We start from the raw sequence: 20,466 nt of genomic DNA, 5'->3' as shown, positions 1-20,466 counted from the left end.
TATAATACTTACTATAATACGTTAAATATATAAAACTATAATATATTCAAATTCAATATTGTACAATATTTAGAATTGTATTAGAAACTGAAAACAAATACAGTTTGTTAAACACATTTTCAGATAATAGTGTCTACCGCACCTATTTCAAAAAGAAAACTAACCCAACTTTTCCTAACATAACCTTACTGTTTCAATGATAAGCTGCTAATAAATATTAAGACTCTTATTAGTTTCAAAATCGTCGGAGAAAATGTTGAAAACGGTATTCAACTCAATTAAACCACCGAATATCCAGCCGAACGGAAGCCTACAATGGCTGGCACTACTACCCATTCAGGTAAATGCAACAATAAAATCGCAAAGAAAATAATAACAAGTGTCCCATTACACAGAACCGAAAATTTAATACGACGCCCAATCTACGCACCGTTGAAGTCGACAATGTCGATCAGAAAAAAAACGTAAGCAAAGCCATGAGGGCTTATTTGCAAAGAGCCCAAGAACATGATGAATTCATGAAGGAACAGACGCAGGAATACCAAATCGGCAAGCGTCATTTGGCTAATATGATGGGCGAAAATCCAGAAACGTTCACCCAGGAGGATGTTAATGTAATAATGCACCTGAAATGCTTATGTAAGATGTTTGTATGCTGTTATGTTTTAGAATGCTATAGAGTATTTGTTTCCCTCTGGTTTGTATGAGAAAAGAGCCAGACCTTTGATGAAACCACCAGAGGAGGTGTTTCCACAAAGGAAAGCAGCTGAATTTGATGAAACTGGAAGACCACACCATTTCCTGTTTTACACAGGAAAGCCCAACTTTTATCAAATACTTTATGTACTTTTTTTATCCAATTGCGTTATTTTGTTTAACTATTTTAATTTTAGGACACAGTACAGCATATTGCTGATCTGAATAGATTTGAGGACTCGATGATCAAGAAGGGTTTGAAGCCAGACAAAGATCAAATGCTGTGAGTGAGTTAATTCTTTTAAGGAGTTAATAAACTAATTTTGGGTTGTAGGAACTTGACTGGCTATCAGTGGGTTGATAAGGGCGCATTGGAAAGAAGAATTGTTGAAACTATAGGTGATAGAGATTACCAGAATTTTATCAATGCCATGGAAAGACTGTGTGACTCCCCATATTCCTACAAAGTTAAGGATTTCATTATGCAGTATAGAACATCCTTAATGAGTCAAACCAAAACATATGATGCCCCTAAACCACAATATGATGCTGATGGCAGGGCATTTGTCACCACTTATGGTATGTCCATAATGTCTTAAATATTGGTCTGTTGTAAACAATGTTATCTTTTTTTAGAATGCTTGAGGAAAACTGCTAGGGGTCATGTTACAATCAGGTCACCAGGAACTGGTAAAATCGACATTAATGGTCAAGACATTACTTATTTTGAGCATCTACAGAACAGGGAACAGGTAAGTACCTTATTGACTTTAATAAATATAACACATTCCAAGTCTGTGCAGCATTTAATTCGAATTTAAATTATTTATTCTATAATAAAAAATGTTCAGTGATTTTTGTGTCTAGCGCAAGTTGCAATAGACTTAATAAAAGATTAATCGAAAACACCGCAATAACCAGTTGCGGTCGAACCTCGTTCTTAGCGTCACCCATCTTCAACTACCTGTTCCATGAAGATACGACGGCGGATATGATCACGTTCACGTGGTCGACTTAAGAACCGTCCGCCCGTTCCCCCCCGTGCTAATCTCCCTCCACCTCTCGTCCAACGAGATAATATCTAAAAGAGAACGAACAATTTACCAATTTGTCCGCGGCATATTCGCAGTTTGTACCGTACAATCCGCGACGCGACACATTTCCGAAACCGGTGCGAAAATTTGCTTTAAAGTACATACGGACGGTCCGATCGTGTGTGACACGGTTGGGATGGTGGGCCTCGTAACGCGGTGATTTCATCGCGATTGTGTTCCGATTCGATGGTCGATTGTGTCCCATTCAAATGTGTGTGCGAATTCGGGGATTGTTGCAATTATAGCGGCAATGAAACCCGTTGACGTTTCACCGTTCGGTTGTATGTGTGTTATGTGAGGCGCTCTCCTTTTTTCTCTTTCGTCCTGGAAGCGATAATTTTGCTTTTATCGGGCCGGTTTCCGAGGAGGTGGTGGCTGCCAATACATACTCATGGTAAGTTCACATTTTGAATAAAAGGGAAACATTTAGGTAAAGAGTTTATTATTGTTTTGTTTTTTCCTCAATTTTTTAATCTTCGAATAAACTATAATTTAAATATTTTTCTGTTTATTTGTTGCGTGCACATGGATGTGTTGTGCGTTGTTTTGTATTGACCTTCATCAACCATGGTGATTAATAAAAAAATGCTTAAAATGTTTCCCTTCAAGGTATTACAAATTTAAATCGCCAATAAAATATGTAAACTTTAAGTAGACCTTTGTATAACACTGTCATTATATTATTCTGACAATTTATAACAAAAAATATGTTGAAATAATAAAATAATGTATCATTACAGTTTTATTTTAGACTTTTACAAATAAGAGTAATGCAGTTCTGACTTAACAATAGTCCAATAAAAATTGATATAAGGCGAATGCGTCAGGCACCAAATTTAATACACAAAAGTAAATAAGATTATCCATTATAAAAGGATTCCAAATTCCTATGCTTGTATTTGTAAATATAAAAATTATTATAATAGATATAGTTAGAACACTTCTATTTCTGTAATCTGAAAGAATGTGCTCCCATATTAAGAACTGGTTTCGTATAAATGTCATAGCAATTTTGTTATCTGTTACTCTTGTGGTTCTTCACTAGTTGAGAATGTATTTTTTACAATTTCTTAACTAATGTGACAGGAAAATAAGTATGAGAACTTTTTAATTATACATTTGTTTTATGGCGATTATGTTTTTATAGTAATATTATACATGAATTTTATATTAATATGCAAATTTCTGTAGACAAAATATATTTCCATTAAATTTGAATATCATTGGTTAACAGTTGTGTCCTCAAAATAATCCGATAATAAATATGGGAAAATACAAAAATCGGACGTATATGCACTATAACTCTTTTATTTAACTGTTACTATTGTTATTTTATACAGTAATATAAAAACTATAACTAAGTTATATTCTTATTCTTAAAAATATTACATATATTTTTCGGAATTTCAGTTGACAATAAGATTGTGTTGTTGTCTAATTATCTAGTTATCGATTTTCTTCCAATTTTCTTGAATTCTGACAAACTTTTTCGTATCTACCACTTGGCTAGTTTGTTTAAAGGTTTTAATAATACGGACTTCTTTAGCTGATTAATGACTTTAGTTTCACTTTGACCAATAACTAAATAGTTATTATAAGCAAAAAATCGGTAGTAATTAATCGATTTAAATTCACAGAGAGTAATGAATGACCATATGTAAAAATTTGCTAGTTTCTATAATTATGGCCACTACTGTAAAATTGAACAATAAAAATATACAAATAAAATTTAAACAAATTTGTAAAACAATAACATGCAACTTGGAACTTATAATCATAATTTCTGACGAAATTTGCAATTTTACCTGTATTTTTATTTCTTATTTCTATGCTTGTTTAAATCATTAAATATTTTTGATCTCAACTTAATCTAGTTTATTTTACTATTGTGGATTATAAAATTAAAAATGAACTTTGAACGAGACAAAAACCAATTTCCGTTTTGTTTAACATCATTGTGTGACATAATTATTTTAACCTGAACACATTATTACCTTGAATCACTGTGTAATAAAACATCGCTGATGGTATCTGAATTAGGCTTATTTAAATTAAGAACGTTAAAACGAATATCTCAAAACAAGGTTGTATTTCGAAACTTATGGCATATTTCAGTTTAAAGAATAAACACGTTCACGCACTAAATACTATTGAACGTATTTGCCATAAATTAAGACCAATAAGTAACATGACGTATGGGGAAAATTGAATTATTTCTTCATGAAATGTGGTACAAATTCCATAAACTTGTTTACACGTGTTTGCATCCTTATATTGGAAAATTAAGGTCTCTAATTCGTTTGATTACCTCGATGATTACAAGATTCAACCGATTAAAAATGTTCCATTCATTAATTACTCGTCTGTTACCGACTCTTCTGCTGCAAATATGAATAAATAAATTTAATTATTGTTTATTTTTATTGAGTTTGCATCCTGTTTCATATAATATTACTTTAATCGTACAATAATTATATTTAACATAGAGCTGTCATAAATCAGTGACCTGAAAACTGGAAAATCCTAACCGAAAGTGCAGTTTTGTTTTAGAACAAAGAGTAATTCGAAAGTTGCGCACCGTTGATATGCGTGGACGGATCGGCCCAAATTAGAACAATTTTCTAATTACCTAATTAAAGGATTATTCGGTTGTTCGAGGCAAATAAAATTATAGAAAAATAAATTGAGTAAAATGGGAATCGTGTCTGCGACTGTTATTGCGGTAATTACAGAAAAATTACGGAAAAATGTTAATTTTCGAATTGAACTATTTATAGTATCTCGGGAAGCGAAAATGTAAACAAAATTTGCTGCAGAAAATTTCGACAATTAAAAACTATTTGCATTGAATTGTGGGAACGACAATTTAATTTCGATTTCCGCTTAGTAGATGTGTAATACAATAAAAAAAATCAGCTTCCTGTTAAAATGAAACCACAGTCGCATTAATTATTATAATTTATTATTAAATTAAATGGCTTATTTTAAGAATTATAGTCATGCTTCGGACAAAACCTTGAACTTGTTTTCAAAGAGAAAATATTTTTATTTAAACGAAGCACAATGCTCTAATTAGAACGGACATTTTCAGAACAAATTAAACTATAGTGTCATTATGTAATTTTCGAAGAGAAGAAATCTGAACTGAACTAAACAAACAAATGAATAATTTGAATCTTTACGACAATGACATCATCAGAAACAGTTTGCGAGTGGTAGGCGTTTGAAATTGTAAATGGTTTAAAAAGTTGTAAAGTTTTTGGCATTCTTGTGTATTAAATGTCGCACATCGTAATCCTTTTATAATGTTTATCTTTTTGTTAAAGACTGTTCTGGGAAATTTTGTTTTTAACACATCGAGGCAATAAAAATGAATAGCACGAAAGTGTTTTGACTAGCTATATTTTAATTTATTATTTGATTTAGTAATTAGCTTATTAAACATGATGTAACAAATCAGGTAATAAATGTTTTTTATGATATATTAGTATGTCGAAGGCCAACAATTATTTCTATTAAAAGGTTGAAAATGTGTACCAATCAGTTCAGTAATTAATATACAACAATAAAACATACAGTAGTTATCATTTTTATAGCAACAACTTAAATATTTTAATCATAACTATTTTATTTAATGTGAGTAGCTAAAATATTATTAATTTACTATTTTTGCTCTATACAGTATTATTAAAACTACTATATTCTTATTCTATAAAATGTTACACATATTTTTCTGAATTGAGTTGGACATAAATATAATAATTTTAATTTTCAAAGGAATTTTTAATGATTAGATAGATGTGTTATTTAATTTAACATTAATACTTTTGTTTTATAACTTTGACCCATCTGTGTTCTCCCATGTTTTCCTTAAGAGTGATGTCTGGAGATTGAGACGAGAACAACCAAATATTGATGCTTTAGTATGATGTATATCCAAAGCATAAGAACCGCCACCATGTTTCTTTGTAGGTATAGTTACCTATAAAATGTAAAGATTAAGGCTTCCGTGACCATTGTTTCCATATCTATAGTTGTTTGGGTTTATTGGTCGACGATTGTCAATCAGATATCTAAGTGACACGAACCAAATTAGACTTCTGAAGATGCTAGCCACTCGTGTTAGCGAAAATAATTCCAACAAACGTCGACCAATAAACCCGATTAGCTATAGATATCCTGTAGGATGTTTAACTTAGGGGGAATCATCTTTGTTTTATTACATTAAATTTAGACTCTTCACTAAAAAGTTCTCGTTCCCACTGTTCTCTAGTCCTGTGAATATGATATCCTATTCAAATCAAAATTGGACACACATTTTTAGCAGAAGTCAGGGTTTTTCTAGTAGATATGGGGTCAAATGAAACTCCATCTACTAACCAACAAGTCTCATATCTTCCAGGTTGGCTTTAATTTTAGTTGATAATAAGATTATATTTTGACATTCGAATTATCCAGTTTCAGATTTTCTTTTAAGTTTTTCGTACTCAGATAAATTTTTTTGTAGCTACCACTTGGCCAGGTTATCTAAATTTTTTAATAATACAGGAAACATGGATATTTAGCCGTAAACTTTTAGCCATCTCTTCTTGTTTTTCTTGTTCTTGGTACCGCTGAATTATAATTTTTCTTACAGTTTTATTTCGACCAATGATTAAATAGTTATAACAAGCAAAGGGCCGTAAACAATCAATTTAAATTCATTGAGAGCAGTGAAAGACTATGAAGTAATGTAATTTTGTACATTGAAATATATAAAATAACGTAATTTTTTAGGGAATGAAATTGGACTGACCAGTTGTGTATACACACAACAATAAACATTTTGGTATTGGCATTTAATTCAAGTAGAACAGTTAATATTTTTAATTTGTCATAATTATGGCCACCACAGCATATAGTAATAAATTAAAGTAATTACTCCTTTCTAATAAAAATAACTTAATGCACTCATGTGCATGTATGCAAAACAATCTTATTTATAAACTAACAAGCGGAGAAAGTTTATAATCTACAATATTTCATATTTATTTGCTTTCCAAACTGGAAAGAATTTCCTAATGACAAATTTAAAATTAAAATGGGGCAGTTTGTGGCTTTTATTTCGTTCGGTGATATTTAACCACAATTAACTATTTGTGTTAGTATTTTAATCCATTCATAAAGTTTAACAATCTCTCAATTAATGTAAATGTTAAGTGATGAAACTGTTAACTTATCTGAGATTTGTTGTGAACACGTACATGATTTATTTGTGAAAAGATTACATTTTTAACATTCAGATAACAGTACTTGCTTCGTTCAACACGACGTCTTTTATTTAATAATGTATCCTGTTAATTGTAAATAATTTATTTTATTAAATGATACATATCTATTTGCAGAAGGTTACTTACGGCGAAACCATGCATTCTTTTATATAATTGTTATTTCCACTATCTACGGAAGATAAATCTTCCGTGTTTAATTGTCTGAATGTTTGACCTCCAACGCAACAAGTATTAAACACAAAGTAAATTAAATAATGGAAACTTTCGAACACTAGCGGAAGCGCATCTTTAAAACGATCTGGTTTCGTCAATTTAATTTTATTTTTCGTCACACAAGTGTTCAACAATGTTACACAGGTCTACTTAGAGTAAAAAGCTCCATCCGAAACTTCTGTATCAACCAGACAATGTTTCAGATAAATGGTTGCGGCATCGGAAAACAACCGTTCCTTCGGAATGGACAACCTGGGCTTCCAGGACTCGACCAATTCCAGGAAGCTGGGTCGTTCGGTCAGCGTGAACGCGGAAGTAGAGAGTTTTCCCCTGTACAAGACGCACACGTCGGCCACGCTGCTGAGATGGCGACGCAACCGCGACAATCCCGAGGTCATGTTGGAGGAGGAATTCCCGTCTGACGATTTCGAATACATGGAGTGCGGCCCCTCGCCCCCCGCCGACCACACGCCCAACATCTACGAGAGTTTCGAGGAGTTCTCGACGAGCAGCGAGCTCACGGTGCAAATATGCCACGACACGATCAAAATGAACCTGCTCGAGCACATGAAGCTGTCGTCCGGCAGGCACCAGCTGCTCGACGACATCGAGAGCAAGAAAACTACTCAGGACAACTTGGCCGTGGCGTTCGCCGGCGCGTCAAAGTTGGAGATAAACATAGCCTTCTTGTGGGCCGGTTTTATGAAAAGATGGGACTTACTTGATGGACTTTTACAGCTAGGCGCGCAGCTTAAGTACTACGAACCCAGTCAGGGACTAAGTGCCTTGCACTTGACTTCGTTCAGTGGTTGCATACCTGGTACTCAGTACCTCATTGCGCAAGGGTGCGACGTGAACGCCATTTTTAAGTGCTACACCCCTTTGCACTGTGCAGCCTTTGGGGACAACGCTGAGACAGCCATGATACTTTTGACTCATGGGGCGAAGGTGCAGGCTTTGACCAACAGTCCTCACAATTGTCACGAAAGTGTTTTGCACTGTGCCGTCAGAGCAAACGCTGTAGCATGCGTGAGGTTATTTACCAAGGAAGGTGCTGATGTAGGGCAGGTGGAGTACTCTGGAATGTCCCCTGTTCACTTGGCCAGTGATTTGGGACATTCACAGTGTTTAAAAATTATGCTTGAAGCTAAAGGCAACAATGTGAATGCCAAAACAAAGGAAAAAGAACTAACACCAATACATTTGGCAGCTGAGAGCGGCTATGTGGAATGCGTAGACATTCTCTTGGAGAAAGGCGCAGATGCAAATAGAAGAAATCACAGGGGACAAACAGCTTTGCATTTGGCAGCAAAATCACAAGCCTACGACTGCGTAGAGCTTCTACTGCGTAAAGGTAACGCCGACCCCAATATTGGAGACTGCGACAAAAGAACACCTTTGCACGCAGCCGTGTGCAAGGCCGCTCGTTCTTACGATATAATCGAGATACTCGTGAGCTACGGCTCCGACGTCAACACCAAAGATCAGTACGGATACACTCCCCTTCATATCGCAGCTTTAAACGAACTGTCACAATGTGTGGAGATTCTTATATATCACGGTGCAGATGTTACTGCCAAGTCCAAGTTGGGAATAACAGCCCTTGGCACTATTACACGCAAAACACCTGCCTCTTTGGCCATGGTAACTCAGAAGCTGGATTCTGCTATAACCTTACACCACCACCCCGAATCATCCAACAGAGAAGTTGAATTACGTTTGGATTTTCGCAGCATTCTGCAGCATTGTCATCCCAGGGAAATAAGCTTCCTTAACACGTTTGTGGACGAAGGACAGAAAGAGATCCTTCTTCACCCCTTGTGTTCGGCTTTCCTTTATTTAAAATGGGAGAAAATCAGAAAGTATTACATCGCTCGCATGTTATTCTGCTTTATTTTCGTTTTAAGTTTGTCCTTGTATGTTTTGACTGCCCTGGCTCACAACTGCTACAACCATGGTAAGAACATGAACGATACGCAGCCACAGAACGTCATAGAACTGTGCGAGAAGAAGTCGATGATGGGACACATGCTGAGAAACAATCCCTTTGTAATCGAGATGCAATGGTTCGTGCTTGTGGGCATAACCTGTTGCGAGATACTTAGAAAAGTGTATGGAATCGCTGGATATCCTAGCGTTAAGCAGTACTTGTCACATCCGGAAAATATTATCGAATGGACGGTAATAGTCAGCGTGTTTGTCATTTCCTTTATTTACACTGGAAGAACCTACACTTGGCAGAATCATATCGGGGCGTTTGCAGTTTTATTTGGCTGGACCAATTTGATGTTAATGATAGGTCAATTACCAATCTTCGGCTCGTACGTAGCCATGTACACGAGGGTTCAGGGAGAATTCGCAAAGTTACTTTTGGCTTATTCATGTCTATTGATCGGTTTCACAATAAGTTTCTGCGTGATCTTTCCCGATTCATCCACATTCGCAAATCCCTTCATTGGTTTGATCACCGTTCTGGTTATGATGACCGGGGAGTTAAATCTCGATTTGCTGGTCGACGACGATCCGGAGGATCCACCATTTTTGCTAGAAATCAGCGCCCAAGTAACTTATATTTTGTTTTTGCTGTTCGTAACGGTGATCCTGATGAACCTGCTGGTCGGCATAGCCGTTCACGACATACAGGGGCTGCAAAAAACTGCGGGACTCTCCAAACTGGTACGACAAACCAAATTGATCTCTTACATGGAACTTGCCTTGTTCAATGGGTATCTACCGAGGTACCTTCTGAATTTGTTACATTGGACTGCTTTGGTGTCGCCGAAAGCATACCGGGTGGTTTTGAACGTCAAACCTTTGAACCCTCGCGAGAAACGCTTGCCAAGAGATATTTTGAAAGCCGCACATGAAATTGCCAAGAAAAGAAAACATTACGGCCACACAATTTCGTCTCAGGGCAGTCAAGTTCCGACGTACAACAGAAAAGTGACAAACAACAATACGGATCAAACCAGTGAGATTTTCGAATACTCCAACGCATTGCCTCTTTTACAGAGCAAATTGGAGAACAACAGTGAGCAGATCGAGCATTTGAGCAAAGAAATACGAGAAATGAAAGCCCTTCTTCTTGACATGTATAAATTATTTGAAAATAATCAAAATTGTGCAAGCTCGAAATGTTAATCAGTTATTTAATGTTCAGGCCCACCTTACAATTTTAATATTTAAGTTCTTGGTGGGTTCATAAAATATTTAAACTAATCTACAATCATGTATGTACAATTAGAAATATTGAATATTTTTATACTGTGATTTTACATTGTTACTTTTTGGAAATACATATATTAATAAATATGTATATTTTTATGTAAATGTTAAAGTATATAGATTTTATTTATAAGTGAATGGTGCATTTATAAATGAAGGTTGCACAAAAGGAGTTTGTTAAACCATTTTCCCTCTGTACAACTCTTATTTATAAAAATATATTTATATAATAATATATATTTACAAAATGCCATTTGAAAGTGTGATATTAGTCAATTAGTGGTTGTGAGATAGAGATATTTTAACTTTAGTATTAGTGATTTATATATCCCATGTTAAATAAAAGCGCTTACAACAGAATTTAGTTTTATTTATACATAACAAAAACTACTTTTATTCATGCTGGAAGACTTGGTATGAACAGTTGAAACATGTTTCTATTCAATATATTTTCAGGTCCTGTTTCCACTTTTATTCACAAATTTACAAAACAAAGTAGACATTGAAGCTTTTGTGGAAGGTGGTGGACCGTCCGGACAGGCTGGAGCAATTAGATGGGGCATTTCATGGGGATTAAGGAGTTTTGTTGATCAGGAAACCATAGAAAAAATGAGAATAGGTATTAGTTTTGAATAAAAGTTCTAATTGTTTTACAATCGATTAAATTCTAGCTGGTCTGCTCACACGTGACTACCGCACAAGAGAAAGGAAGAAGCCTGGCCAACAAGGAGCCAGAAGGAAGTTCACTTGGAAGAAGCGTTAAAAAATTTAATGAATATATAAGTATATATAAAATAAACTGTAATATTTGTAATAAGTTTTTATTTAATTTATACAATTTTGCGATCAAATAGGGATGAATATAAAGAATTTTGTATGAATCACATTTGTTGTAATGGCTGTAGGCCTAAAATAGTCATGCCAGTTCTTAGAACTTCCCTCGCCGTGTTAAAAAGTAACAGTCTTTGTGACGCAATGTCCGGATTAGTTCCTTTTACTTGCAGTACTTTCAAAGCCTTATTTATATGATTGCTAAAAACATAGTAATTTAATCGTAAAAAAATAAAGTTGCATCCCACAATTTACCACAAATGGAATAAATAATTTACTAAAATGCAAGCCTCTAACTGACTATGAGATGCGTATAATACTTCTTGAAACCGGGCGACTTCCCTGAGTAGAAGAATCGCTTCCGGCTCTTGTATAGCGTCTGGAACGCATACATTTGCCGCTATTGCTCCTGAATTTTTTTCTAAACTACACAGTCTGCAATGTGTGTATTGAAATTTTACCCCTGTATCTCCTTGAACCTAAAAAATGTTCAAACATTTATGCGTAATATATTGTTTAATTTGTTCTACCTGAAGAACTTTATCCCAGTCAAACTGATAATCTTTCTGTCGCCTTTGTTTCAAGTCGTTGACAATTACACAGGATACACCCAGAATATCAGACACTCTGTCATCAGTAATAGGAACCTTTGTATCTTAAAGACAAAGTTTTACAAATCATCGTACATCCTAATCTTTGACTTACTTGGAGACATAATTTGTTTTTGCATCATTAATTCCCTTGATTCATCTAGAATATCGTTCAAAAATACCGCAGTACCTTTCCTGGTACTTAAACCTCTTATTCTTCCGAATTTTACATGTTTTAAATAATCCGCCCATTTATAACCCATACTTTTTAGTATACTGAATAAAGCTACAAAGTGATCATGTTGCCCATTCTCCACAATATAAAACATTTTATCAAAGTTGTATTTTTGGTGTCTATCAATAGCAGCAGCAATGTCCCTTGTTAAATAGAGGGTGGTCCCATCACTTTTAATTACTGTTATTTGTTTATCATTTACTGGAATTGTTTGTTTACCATCCTTTTGTGTAACAAGGAGATTTTTGATTTTGAGACTATCTATCACTCCCTGTATTTCCTTAACTCCATACATTGACTCGCAATTATATACATCAAATTTAACTCCCAATCTTTCATAAGTATTTGTCAGTTCATTTTCAGTATACCTTATAATAGTCTTCCAATCATTAATGTCACTCTCTACACCTTTCTCCAGTTTGGCAAATTCCGTTTTGGCCCTGTTTAAAACATTCTCATCCTTTTCAGCTAATGAATTAGCATGTACATAACATTTATATAGGATTTTAATGGGATTTTCTTGTACTTGTTTCTGGGTGTATTTCAAATCTTCTATTCCAACTTTAATAAAACCAAATTGTGTACCCCAGTCCCCTAAATAATTAATTCTCGTAACTTTATTATTTAAATACTGATTAATGTTGCTAATGAAGTTGCCTATTATTGTTGACCTCAAGTGACCAAAATGAAATGGTTTAGCCACATTGGGTGAACTGTATTCCACCACAACATTTTCCGAGGATAAATTTAAATCTGGTTTGACACAATTTTCAATTACATCTTTAATGAACAATTCTTTATTAATTTCAAAAGATATGCTTCTATTCGTCGGATCTTTGGCAATTTTTACGCTTTTAATTATATCATCCGGTTGAATTTTTAAAACCTCATTTGTATCTGTTACACCCAGGTGGGTTTCCAACGCTATCAATGGTAATTTTATACTGATATTACTTAGGTTTTTGGAGTTGTCCAATTGGAAAAAACTCAAGGGAAAGTTTTGAACCGGCTTTTTTAACGTTTCTATAACCTAAAACAGCAGACTACACAAAAGACCAAAATTTTCCTCTAATTGTTACCTTCCGGCCAACGTATAACTTTAATTTCGAGGACATCACCAACAAAAATATGATATTGTACGATTTACTTACATAACATTAATTTTAAACGTTACATAATGAATATAAAAACAAGAAATGATGAGGTTATGTATGAACATTTGACACATGCCATCTGGAAACATCTGTTGAACAATTTTTAAATTGTTATTTTAATAATAATAATAAAGTGCAGATTGTGGATGTTAATTAGATGATTGGGATGGTTTAGCGGTGAATAAATCGTAAATTATTATCGAGATTAACATATATTTAATTAAATTTGAAGTATTTGCAACGTAGCCATCTTTCCGATTAGATTTAACTTATATTCTGTGGTCCAATTAGATAATCCAATTCATTAATTTATTTATTTATTTAACGTTTGTGACGTAAAATAAAAAATAAGAAACATGTGACAATATTAAAAATAAAACTGTTTTGTGTTGATTTTCTTAAATATTTTGTTTATTTGTTTAGTTTGTGTCAATTAATTACAAAAATTAATCTTCTCTTCGCTCCTTTATTTTAATGAATTTAATTAGTATATGTAATCAATGCCTTGTTTTATGACGTTGAACTTGATTTTAATGACATTTGGAAGTTATCAAAGGCTGTCGTAAAGTACAACTACTTGCATCAAATTCACTCCAGTTTAATACTAATTTATTCAATTAAATTAAAATTTGTTAGTTATTAACTCGTAAATCATACTATTGTAATTAATCCGTGTAGAAGTACCAAAGCACAATCTGACAACAGTGTCCCCCTCAACGCGAGTACCGTGTTTCAATTTGACGCAATCATTTTTCGAGCAGACGGAGGAGCGCAGTTCGCGGAGTGCAAGTCGGCCGTACGCAAGGGGCCCACAGTTCCGTCGTATAAAGGGACACCATACATCAGTGTTGTTGTTGTCGGCGGCGCGTTAACCGAGACACCGAACCGGCTCTGTTGTGCGTCAGTTTAACCGAAGGGTGTCGAGTGTGTGTGGGGGTGCGTGTTAACCAGCAGCGGTGGACCGGGTACCAGGAAACCGGCGCAACATCATGACGGGCAGGATGCAGGGCCAGACCATAAACGACAGGTTGTTGGCCGCCAGGCACAGCCTGGCCGGACAGGGTCTGGCCAAGTCCGTTTGCAAGGCGACCACCGAGGAGATGATCGGCCCGAAGAAGAAACACTTGGACTGTAAGTTTTGCGTTTTCTTTTTCTTTGCTCGCCGCCTCTTCGGCCTTCTGCTGCCGCACGATTCGCCAGCGATCTGATAAGATAACGAGGTCCGGGCGATTTTTTTTTGTTGGCGTTAATTGGTTTATTTGGTTTTGTGGTGGGGGGATTATTTACCTGTTCGGTGGAATGCGGTGTTCGTCTGTTGGGTCACCACCGGAGACGACGGTAATTCGATACGCACGGGTCTTGTGCTTGAATCAACACACGAAGAAGTTCTTTTCCAATCAACGTGTTTTTATGCTTTTATCGCCATTCAATAATTATGCTATTAAATGAGCAAGTTACTGCCATAATCATTTTGAACCATTGTAAAATAGGCCTCGTCTTGTCCTAAGTATTCTACCAATAATCAGGTTTTGCTTCTTCTAAATGTGTATACGCAGTTCTATCACCATACAAATTACAAATTAAATTATCTGTCATAAAATTAACGACCAGAACATATTTTTATAACAGGTTTTTATATTTTTATCACCATTCAATAATTACATATTAAACAGATGAGCAAAAGTTCTCAAAACTAAAGAAATATGGGGTTTGTCTTTAAGTTATGTATGTACTATCGTATTTTTTACAAATATGAGTGTATTTTATCATGATAAGCTAAAATCACAAATTAATCTGTGATAAAAACAATGATTAGAATATATTTCTATAGAAAATTTCACTTAAAATCAATGTAAAGAGACTGTCAAAATCTCTCTAAACCAAAGAAAAATAGGGCTTGTTTTTAATATTTGCAAAAATAGTCAAAATTTTCTTTTTGTAATATATACAGTAAAGCCCATAATTATAGCTACATATTAAAATATGTTAAAAATATGAGCTGTTCTACTTGAATTGGCTACCAGTACCTATAACATTTATTGTTTTTCTGTTATTACATTACTACATATTAAAATATGTTAAAAATAAGAGCTGTTCTACTTGAATTGGATATCAGTACCTATACTATTTATTGTTTTTCTATTATTGTTGTATCTACTATGCAAATGGTCAATCCAATTTTATTCTTTAAAAAATTGTATTTTTTATTTTTTAATGGACAAAATTATAGCAACTTTTTACTTTATGGTCTTTCATTACTATCAGTGAATTTAAATCGATTATTTACTAGCGATCTTTTACTTATTATAATCATTGGTCGGCGTGAAACTGTGAAAAATTACAATTCAGCATTACCAAGACTAAGAGGAACAAGAGACTAAGACTAACAAGAACAACGATAAGTCTATCGTTTCCGGCATTATTAAAATATTTGGAGAAACTGGCTAAGTAGTTAAAAAAACTGGTCGAAAAACTTGAAAGAAAATCGTTATCTGGATAATTGGAATGTCAAACAACAATCCAACGTTATCGTCAACTGAAATTAAAGCCAATCTGAAATAAATGAAAGTTTCTGAAATTAGTTCAAAGACTGTTAGAAGATGATTAGTGGATGGTCATTTTTTTCTCACATCTACAAGAAAAATCGTGGTTTCTACTAAAAATGTCCAATTTTTCTAAGGATCACATTCACTGGACCACAGAACAGTGGAGAGTATAGAGTTTTTAGTGACGAATCTAAACGTTCTACAGGGTAAAACTACACAGAAAGTTTATTATTGTTTGTTAAGTGAAACATGGTGGAGGTTCAATTATGTTATTGTGATGCTTTGATTCTTCTGACTTAGGTCCCCTTAAACTGATTTAAGTACAGAGCTATATTAAACAACATTTTGCTTCCACATATTGAAGAAATGATGCTATAATAAATGTGTTTCAACATGAAAACGATACCAAAAACAAATCCAAAATTGTGACGGGTTGTTAAAAGACATGTTTTGTCTTGCCCGTCCCAATCTCCAGTCATCAGCCCGATAGAAAACACGGGGATCACGTTTGTAAACAAATTCGAAATAAAATTTTACAAATTTAAATGAACACGTCACAGTAATTCAAGAAACTTGAATTGGCTTGTCGTAAATTAGGAAAATGGTCGAGTCTATGCCACGGAGATGGGTCAAAATTATAAAACAGAAAGGATATTATACAAAGTGTTAATGTGAAATTAAATAACAGATATTTAATAATTAAAAATCCCTTTGAAATTTAAAGTTATGACCAGCTGAATTCAGAAAAATACATGTATCGTTTTATGGAATAAGAATATGGTAGTTTTTATAATAGTGTATAAAACAATAATAGTAAATTAATATTATTTTAACAATTGATATTAGATAAAAGCGTTATGGCGTTATACGTAATTTTACAACGATTAAAGTAACTTTATGTTAAAATTAACATTTAGAGTATACTTTTATTATCTTAATAACCAAATCGTTTATTTCTTAAAAACTAATTATATTTTTTCAATTATTTACTTACTCTGGTATTCATGTATCAAAAAATATTCACTTTATTCAGATAAAAGACTAAACTGAAACAATGGAAGAACTAGTTTTTAATGATATGCAATAATTTTTCAGTGTTAGTTAGTTCAGTTAACCAATTATATATTAATAAATCAATTATTTAATTCATTTTTATATAAATATAGTCAAAGTGTATAGGGAACACCCAAATATTTTTAAATTATTCCAATAAAACCGAAAAAACTAATGTGAAAATATCGGAGTACCCTTAAAGGTAGTCTCTGAAATAGACCTTGTTCTCGAACACGAGATTGATTTTTTCCTAGACACTGACTGTGTATATTTAACAAAATTATGTGGTTGAAATATTGACTTTTTGAGTCAGAATTACTGTTTATTCTGATATTTTATTACTAGGTCATCAGTAAGAAGTTGATAATTTGCAGTTGGATTTCCCCGTATATTTCATCTTATATGTAGGAATAATTTTTGTACATCACAAATAATTATTTAAACATTAACCACGTGAATACATATCATTAAAAGCATAACTCTATTTATGTATTTAAACTAGACAATGTGTAAGAGTTGATATTATTTAACGTAAGATTATTTATTGTTAATATGGCATTGTATTAAATATAATTATAACTACATCAATGTTTCGTAAAAACTGTAACAACCGCCACGAAACAAAAATAACGTGCAAATTGCGTAGAAGCGGTTTTGATATAATTTGTCGTCAATTTAAACCGCATGCATCGTGTCCGGAAACGTAGTAGGAAGTGAAACCCTCTAAATATACCGGAGCAAATATAAAACGAAACCGACAACTGTTTGTTGTGTTAAAATGAAGGTGATGGCTACTACGCAAGGAACGGCTATTTTTACACGTCGCAAAATAGACGCACGTGAAAATCCTCGACTGTTTTAAGTTCATTCCGTACCGTTTCCTTTCTATATCCAGGACAACGACGTAGTTTTCCGTGGGAAACCTTTGCAAAGTTCACTGGGACGTGTGCAGTTAACAATTCTAATTGGATTTAGATATTATTTTGATGTTGGGTATTTTCGAACGTGTTTACGCAGCCGAACGTTGTAGTTTCATTGACCCAGTTGTGTTGTGTTGGATTTTTTAAGAGTGCTCCTGCGTTTCCAAGGGAGACAACGATACGGACGCACACAGAGACACGTGCAATTATTCACTATAAAATTTTTAACGTGTTTTTAAGGTCAGACGGACCTCAATTTGCCAATCTCAACGGCGAGGTTTGAAACTTGTCCGCGGCCCGATTTCCATAATACATTACATAAATTGATTTGTTCGATATTTATTAGTCGAAACCCGTTATGTTCGTCGAACAAACATAATTTATCCCGACTGAAACGTTTGTATTCTTTATAATTTATTTAAATCCATTAAAACAGTCCCGTTAAATCCAAACGTTTACACGTTTGTTTGTCACTTTATTACTCATCTTTCTTGAAACTATTAATTAGTCTGAATTATATTTAATTTTTTGGGATGTTTGTATGTTACTGATTAGTGTATTTATAAGAATTACTTAGAATAATGTATTTCCCCTTTAAGATTACCTCGAAAGTTCGTATAAACGATAATAAATATTTATTTCATGTATTTACTAATAAAATTAATGGTTTTATTTATTGAATCTGAAAGTAGGAGATTTATTTTTTTAACTAAATTCAACTTTCTGTAACTTTTTTATTTTTATCTTAGTTTTAATTTTAATTCATGCCATAAAACTGGTTTTATGTTGTCCAAACAATGACTAATGTAACATTTTTACCCTTATTATAATTTTATGATACATATTATTTTAATTTTTTGACTGTAAAAATTGATTGATTGATTTTTCATTGAATTTAAGATCCTTCAATGTGGATATACAATTCAATTCAATTCTCCTTGCGTAGAGCCACTTATACTGATTTTTATAGATATGTTAAACAACAATTTGCTTTCATATAATGTAGAAATGATGCTCTTTGTGTTTCAACATGTAAACGATTCCAAAGACAAATCCAATCTTATGATGAACTGGTTAAAAGATCTTTCCCGTCCCAGTCTTCAGACATCAACCCTATAGAAAACACTGAGGAACACATTTACAATCAAATTCGACATTTACAAATTTAAATGAAGTCATCAGAAAATGGTCAAGTCTAAAGGCTAAAATTATAAAACAAAAAGTGTTAATGTGAAATTAAATAACAGAGATTTAATAATTAAAAATTTCTTACAAAAATTAAAGTTTTCATATTCATATTCAGCTGTATTCAGAATTATATATGTAATATTTTATAGAATAAGAATATGGTAGTTTTTATAATAGTGTATAAATCAATAATAGTAAATTAATATTATTTTAACAGTTGGTATTAAATAAAAGCGTTCTGACTAATATATTGAAAATAAATTGGTATAATTATGACCACTACTATACGTAGTAATTTTACAACGATAAAAATAAAATCTCAAATTTATTTGTGGTAAAATTAACGATTAGAATATAATTTTATTATAATAATAGCCCAATCATTTTTTCTTTAAAAATTAATTAATTTTTTCTATTATTTACTTACTGATATTTATGCATTAAAAAATACATTATTCAGATAAGAGACTAGACTAGTCTGTGGAAGAAGTTGTTTTTAATGATATTCAGCCATTTTTTGAGTATTAAGTTAACCAATTCTAAATTAATAAATTAACTATTTAATTCATTTATATACAGTACTAGTCGCAAGTACTATAAATTTATTTTTAAGTAAAAATTCTAAATGAATATGAAATGAAAAACATTTTTTTAGCTTTTATCAGCTATATATAAAGGAAAGGATAAGAACTGTAGTATTATAAAATAAAGCAAACAGTCAAAAAGTAAAGTAACAAAATAAAATACCTAAGATTTTAATATTTAGTATCATATCCATTATTTTTTTATTATTTTATGTCTGTTTAGAAACAGAATTCCAAATAATATTAATAGCTTCAAACAATTCATCTGAGTTTTGAAATTTGCCTGAGTGAGCTTTCCTTATTTTAAGATTTATCATATCCTATGGATTTTCTATGGGGTTTAGATCGGGACTTTGGACTGACCACATAAGATTTATATTATTGGAAAAAGAATATTATTTAAAGTGTTAATGTTAAATTAAATAACAGAGATTTAATTATTAAAAGCCCCTTTCAAAATGAAAATGCAACATTTTATAGAAGAAGAATACCGTAGTCCTTATAATACTGTATAAAACAACAATGGTAAATTAATATTATTTTAATAGTTCGCATAAAATAAAAGAGTTATGGCTAACATATTCAACTTTTTAAAAATTTGCTTAATATTGACCGCTTCTGTATATACCAGGGGTTACCAAGCTTCTTGATAGTCTAAGCCATTTTTTCAAAATTTGAAATGTTTTGCACAATTAAATACGTATTTAAAAGGTATGCAAAAAGGTATTAAAAATTTTTTTTTACAGAAATTATATTTATTGAAAACATAAATAAAATTACAAAATATGTGCATCGAATTTAAATATTAAAAATTATACATTTTTATTTCACTTCTCTTGATAATTATTGAGTGAAAAGGGAACTCTG

The 20,466-nt window shown here is 32.8% G+C and overlaps 4 protein-coding genes across 5 annotated transcripts in view; 3 read left to right on the top strand and 1 right to left on the bottom strand.

Moving 5' to 3' along the window:
• Positions 1 to 180: 180 nt before the first annotated feature.
• On the top strand, positions 181 to 11,324 carry LOC109598729 (28S ribosomal protein S9, mitochondrial). Its single transcript, XM_020014643.2, has 8 exons — positions 181 to 340; positions 396 to 614; positions 670 to 843; positions 894 to 979; positions 1,031 to 1,275; positions 1,333 to 1,448; positions 10,955 to 11,117; positions 11,170 to 11,324. Exons 1-8 carry the CDS (start codon positions 254 to 256, stop codon positions 11,259 to 11,261), a joined length of 1,182 nt encoding a protein of 393 aa, XP_019870202.2. The 5' UTR covers positions 181 to 253; the 3' UTR covers positions 11,262 to 11,324.
• On the top strand, positions 1,652 to 10,947 carry LOC109598727 (transient receptor potential channel pyrexia). Its single transcript, XM_020014641.2, has 2 exons — positions 1,652 to 2,184; positions 7,477 to 10,947. The coding sequence occupies exon 2, from the start codon at positions 7,481 to 7,483 to the stop codon at positions 10,412 to 10,414; it is 2,934 nt and encodes a 977-aa protein (XP_019870200.1). The 5' UTR covers positions 1,652 to 2,184; positions 7,477 to 7,480; the 3' UTR covers positions 10,415 to 10,947.
• LOC109598728 (probable arginine--tRNA ligase, mitochondrial) lies at positions 11,304 to 13,391 on the bottom strand. The gene is made up of 5 exons (XM_020014642.2): positions 13,234 to 13,391; positions 12,035 to 13,184; positions 11,860 to 11,984; positions 11,585 to 11,808; positions 11,304 to 11,530 (listed from the first exon to the last, which is right to left on the bottom strand). Exons 1-5 carry the CDS (start codon positions 13,267 to 13,269, stop codon positions 11,380 to 11,382), a joined length of 1,686 nt encoding a protein of 561 aa, XP_019870201.1. The 5' UTR covers positions 13,270 to 13,391; the 3' UTR covers positions 11,304 to 11,379.
• Positions 13,392 to 13,965: 574 nt separating this feature from the next.
• The window catches only part of LOC109598718 (phosphatidylinositol-binding clathrin assembly protein LAP), a 37,165-nt gene continuing 30,664 nt past the window's right edge, over positions 13,966 to 20,466 (top strand). Inside the window, exon 1 of one of the 2 annotated variants that reach the window (XM_020014629.2) lies at positions 13,966 to 14,439. In XM_020014629.2, coding sequence (XP_019870188.1) covers positions 14,298 to 14,439 — 142 coding nt within the window. In that variant the 5' untranslated portion in view covers positions 13,966 to 14,297. The remainder of the gene's footprint in view (positions 14,440 to 20,466) is intronic. The other variant, XM_020014631.2, reaches the window with a different exon arrangement.

This window comes from Aethina tumida, chromosome 2 (assembly GCF_024364675.1).
Source record: "Aethina tumida isolate Nest 87 chromosome 2, icAetTumi1.1, whole genome shotgun sequence".
Classification (NCBI taxonomy): domain Eukaryota; kingdom Metazoa; phylum Arthropoda; class Insecta; order Coleoptera; family Nitidulidae; genus Aethina; species Aethina tumida.
This window is presented reverse-complemented; position numbering and strand designations above follow the sequence as displayed.

Excerpts from the sequence above, each read along its gene's own strand:
- LOC109598729 (XM_020014643.2), top strand. The coding sequence starts at position 254 with ATGTTGAAAACGGTATTCAACTCAATTAAACCACCGAATATCCAGCCG. Across the intron at positions 615-669 it reads TCACCCAGGAGGATGTTAAT|AATGCTATAGAGTATTTGTT; the intron begins GTAATAATGCAC and ends GTTATGTTTTAG. Across the intron at positions 1,449-10,954 it reads ATCTACAGAACAGGGAACAG|GTCCTGTTTCCACTTTTATT; the intron begins GTAAGTACCTTA and ends ATATATTTTCAG.
- LOC109598727 (XM_020014641.2), top strand. The coding sequence starts at position 7,481 with ATGGTTGCGGCATCGGAAAACAACCGTTCCTTCGGAATGGACAACCTG.
- LOC109598728 (XM_020014642.2), bottom strand. The coding sequence starts at position 13,269 with ATGTCCTCGAAATTAAAGTTATACGTTGGCCGGAAG. Across the intron at positions 13,185-13,233 it reads AGTTATACGTTGGCCGGAAG|GTTATAGAAACGTTAAAAAA; the intron begins GTAACAATTAGA and ends CTGCTGTTTTAG. Across the intron at positions 11,531-11,584 it reads AATTATTTATTCCATTTGTG|CAATCATATAAATAAGGCTT; the intron begins GTAAATTGTGGG and ends CTATGTTTTTAG.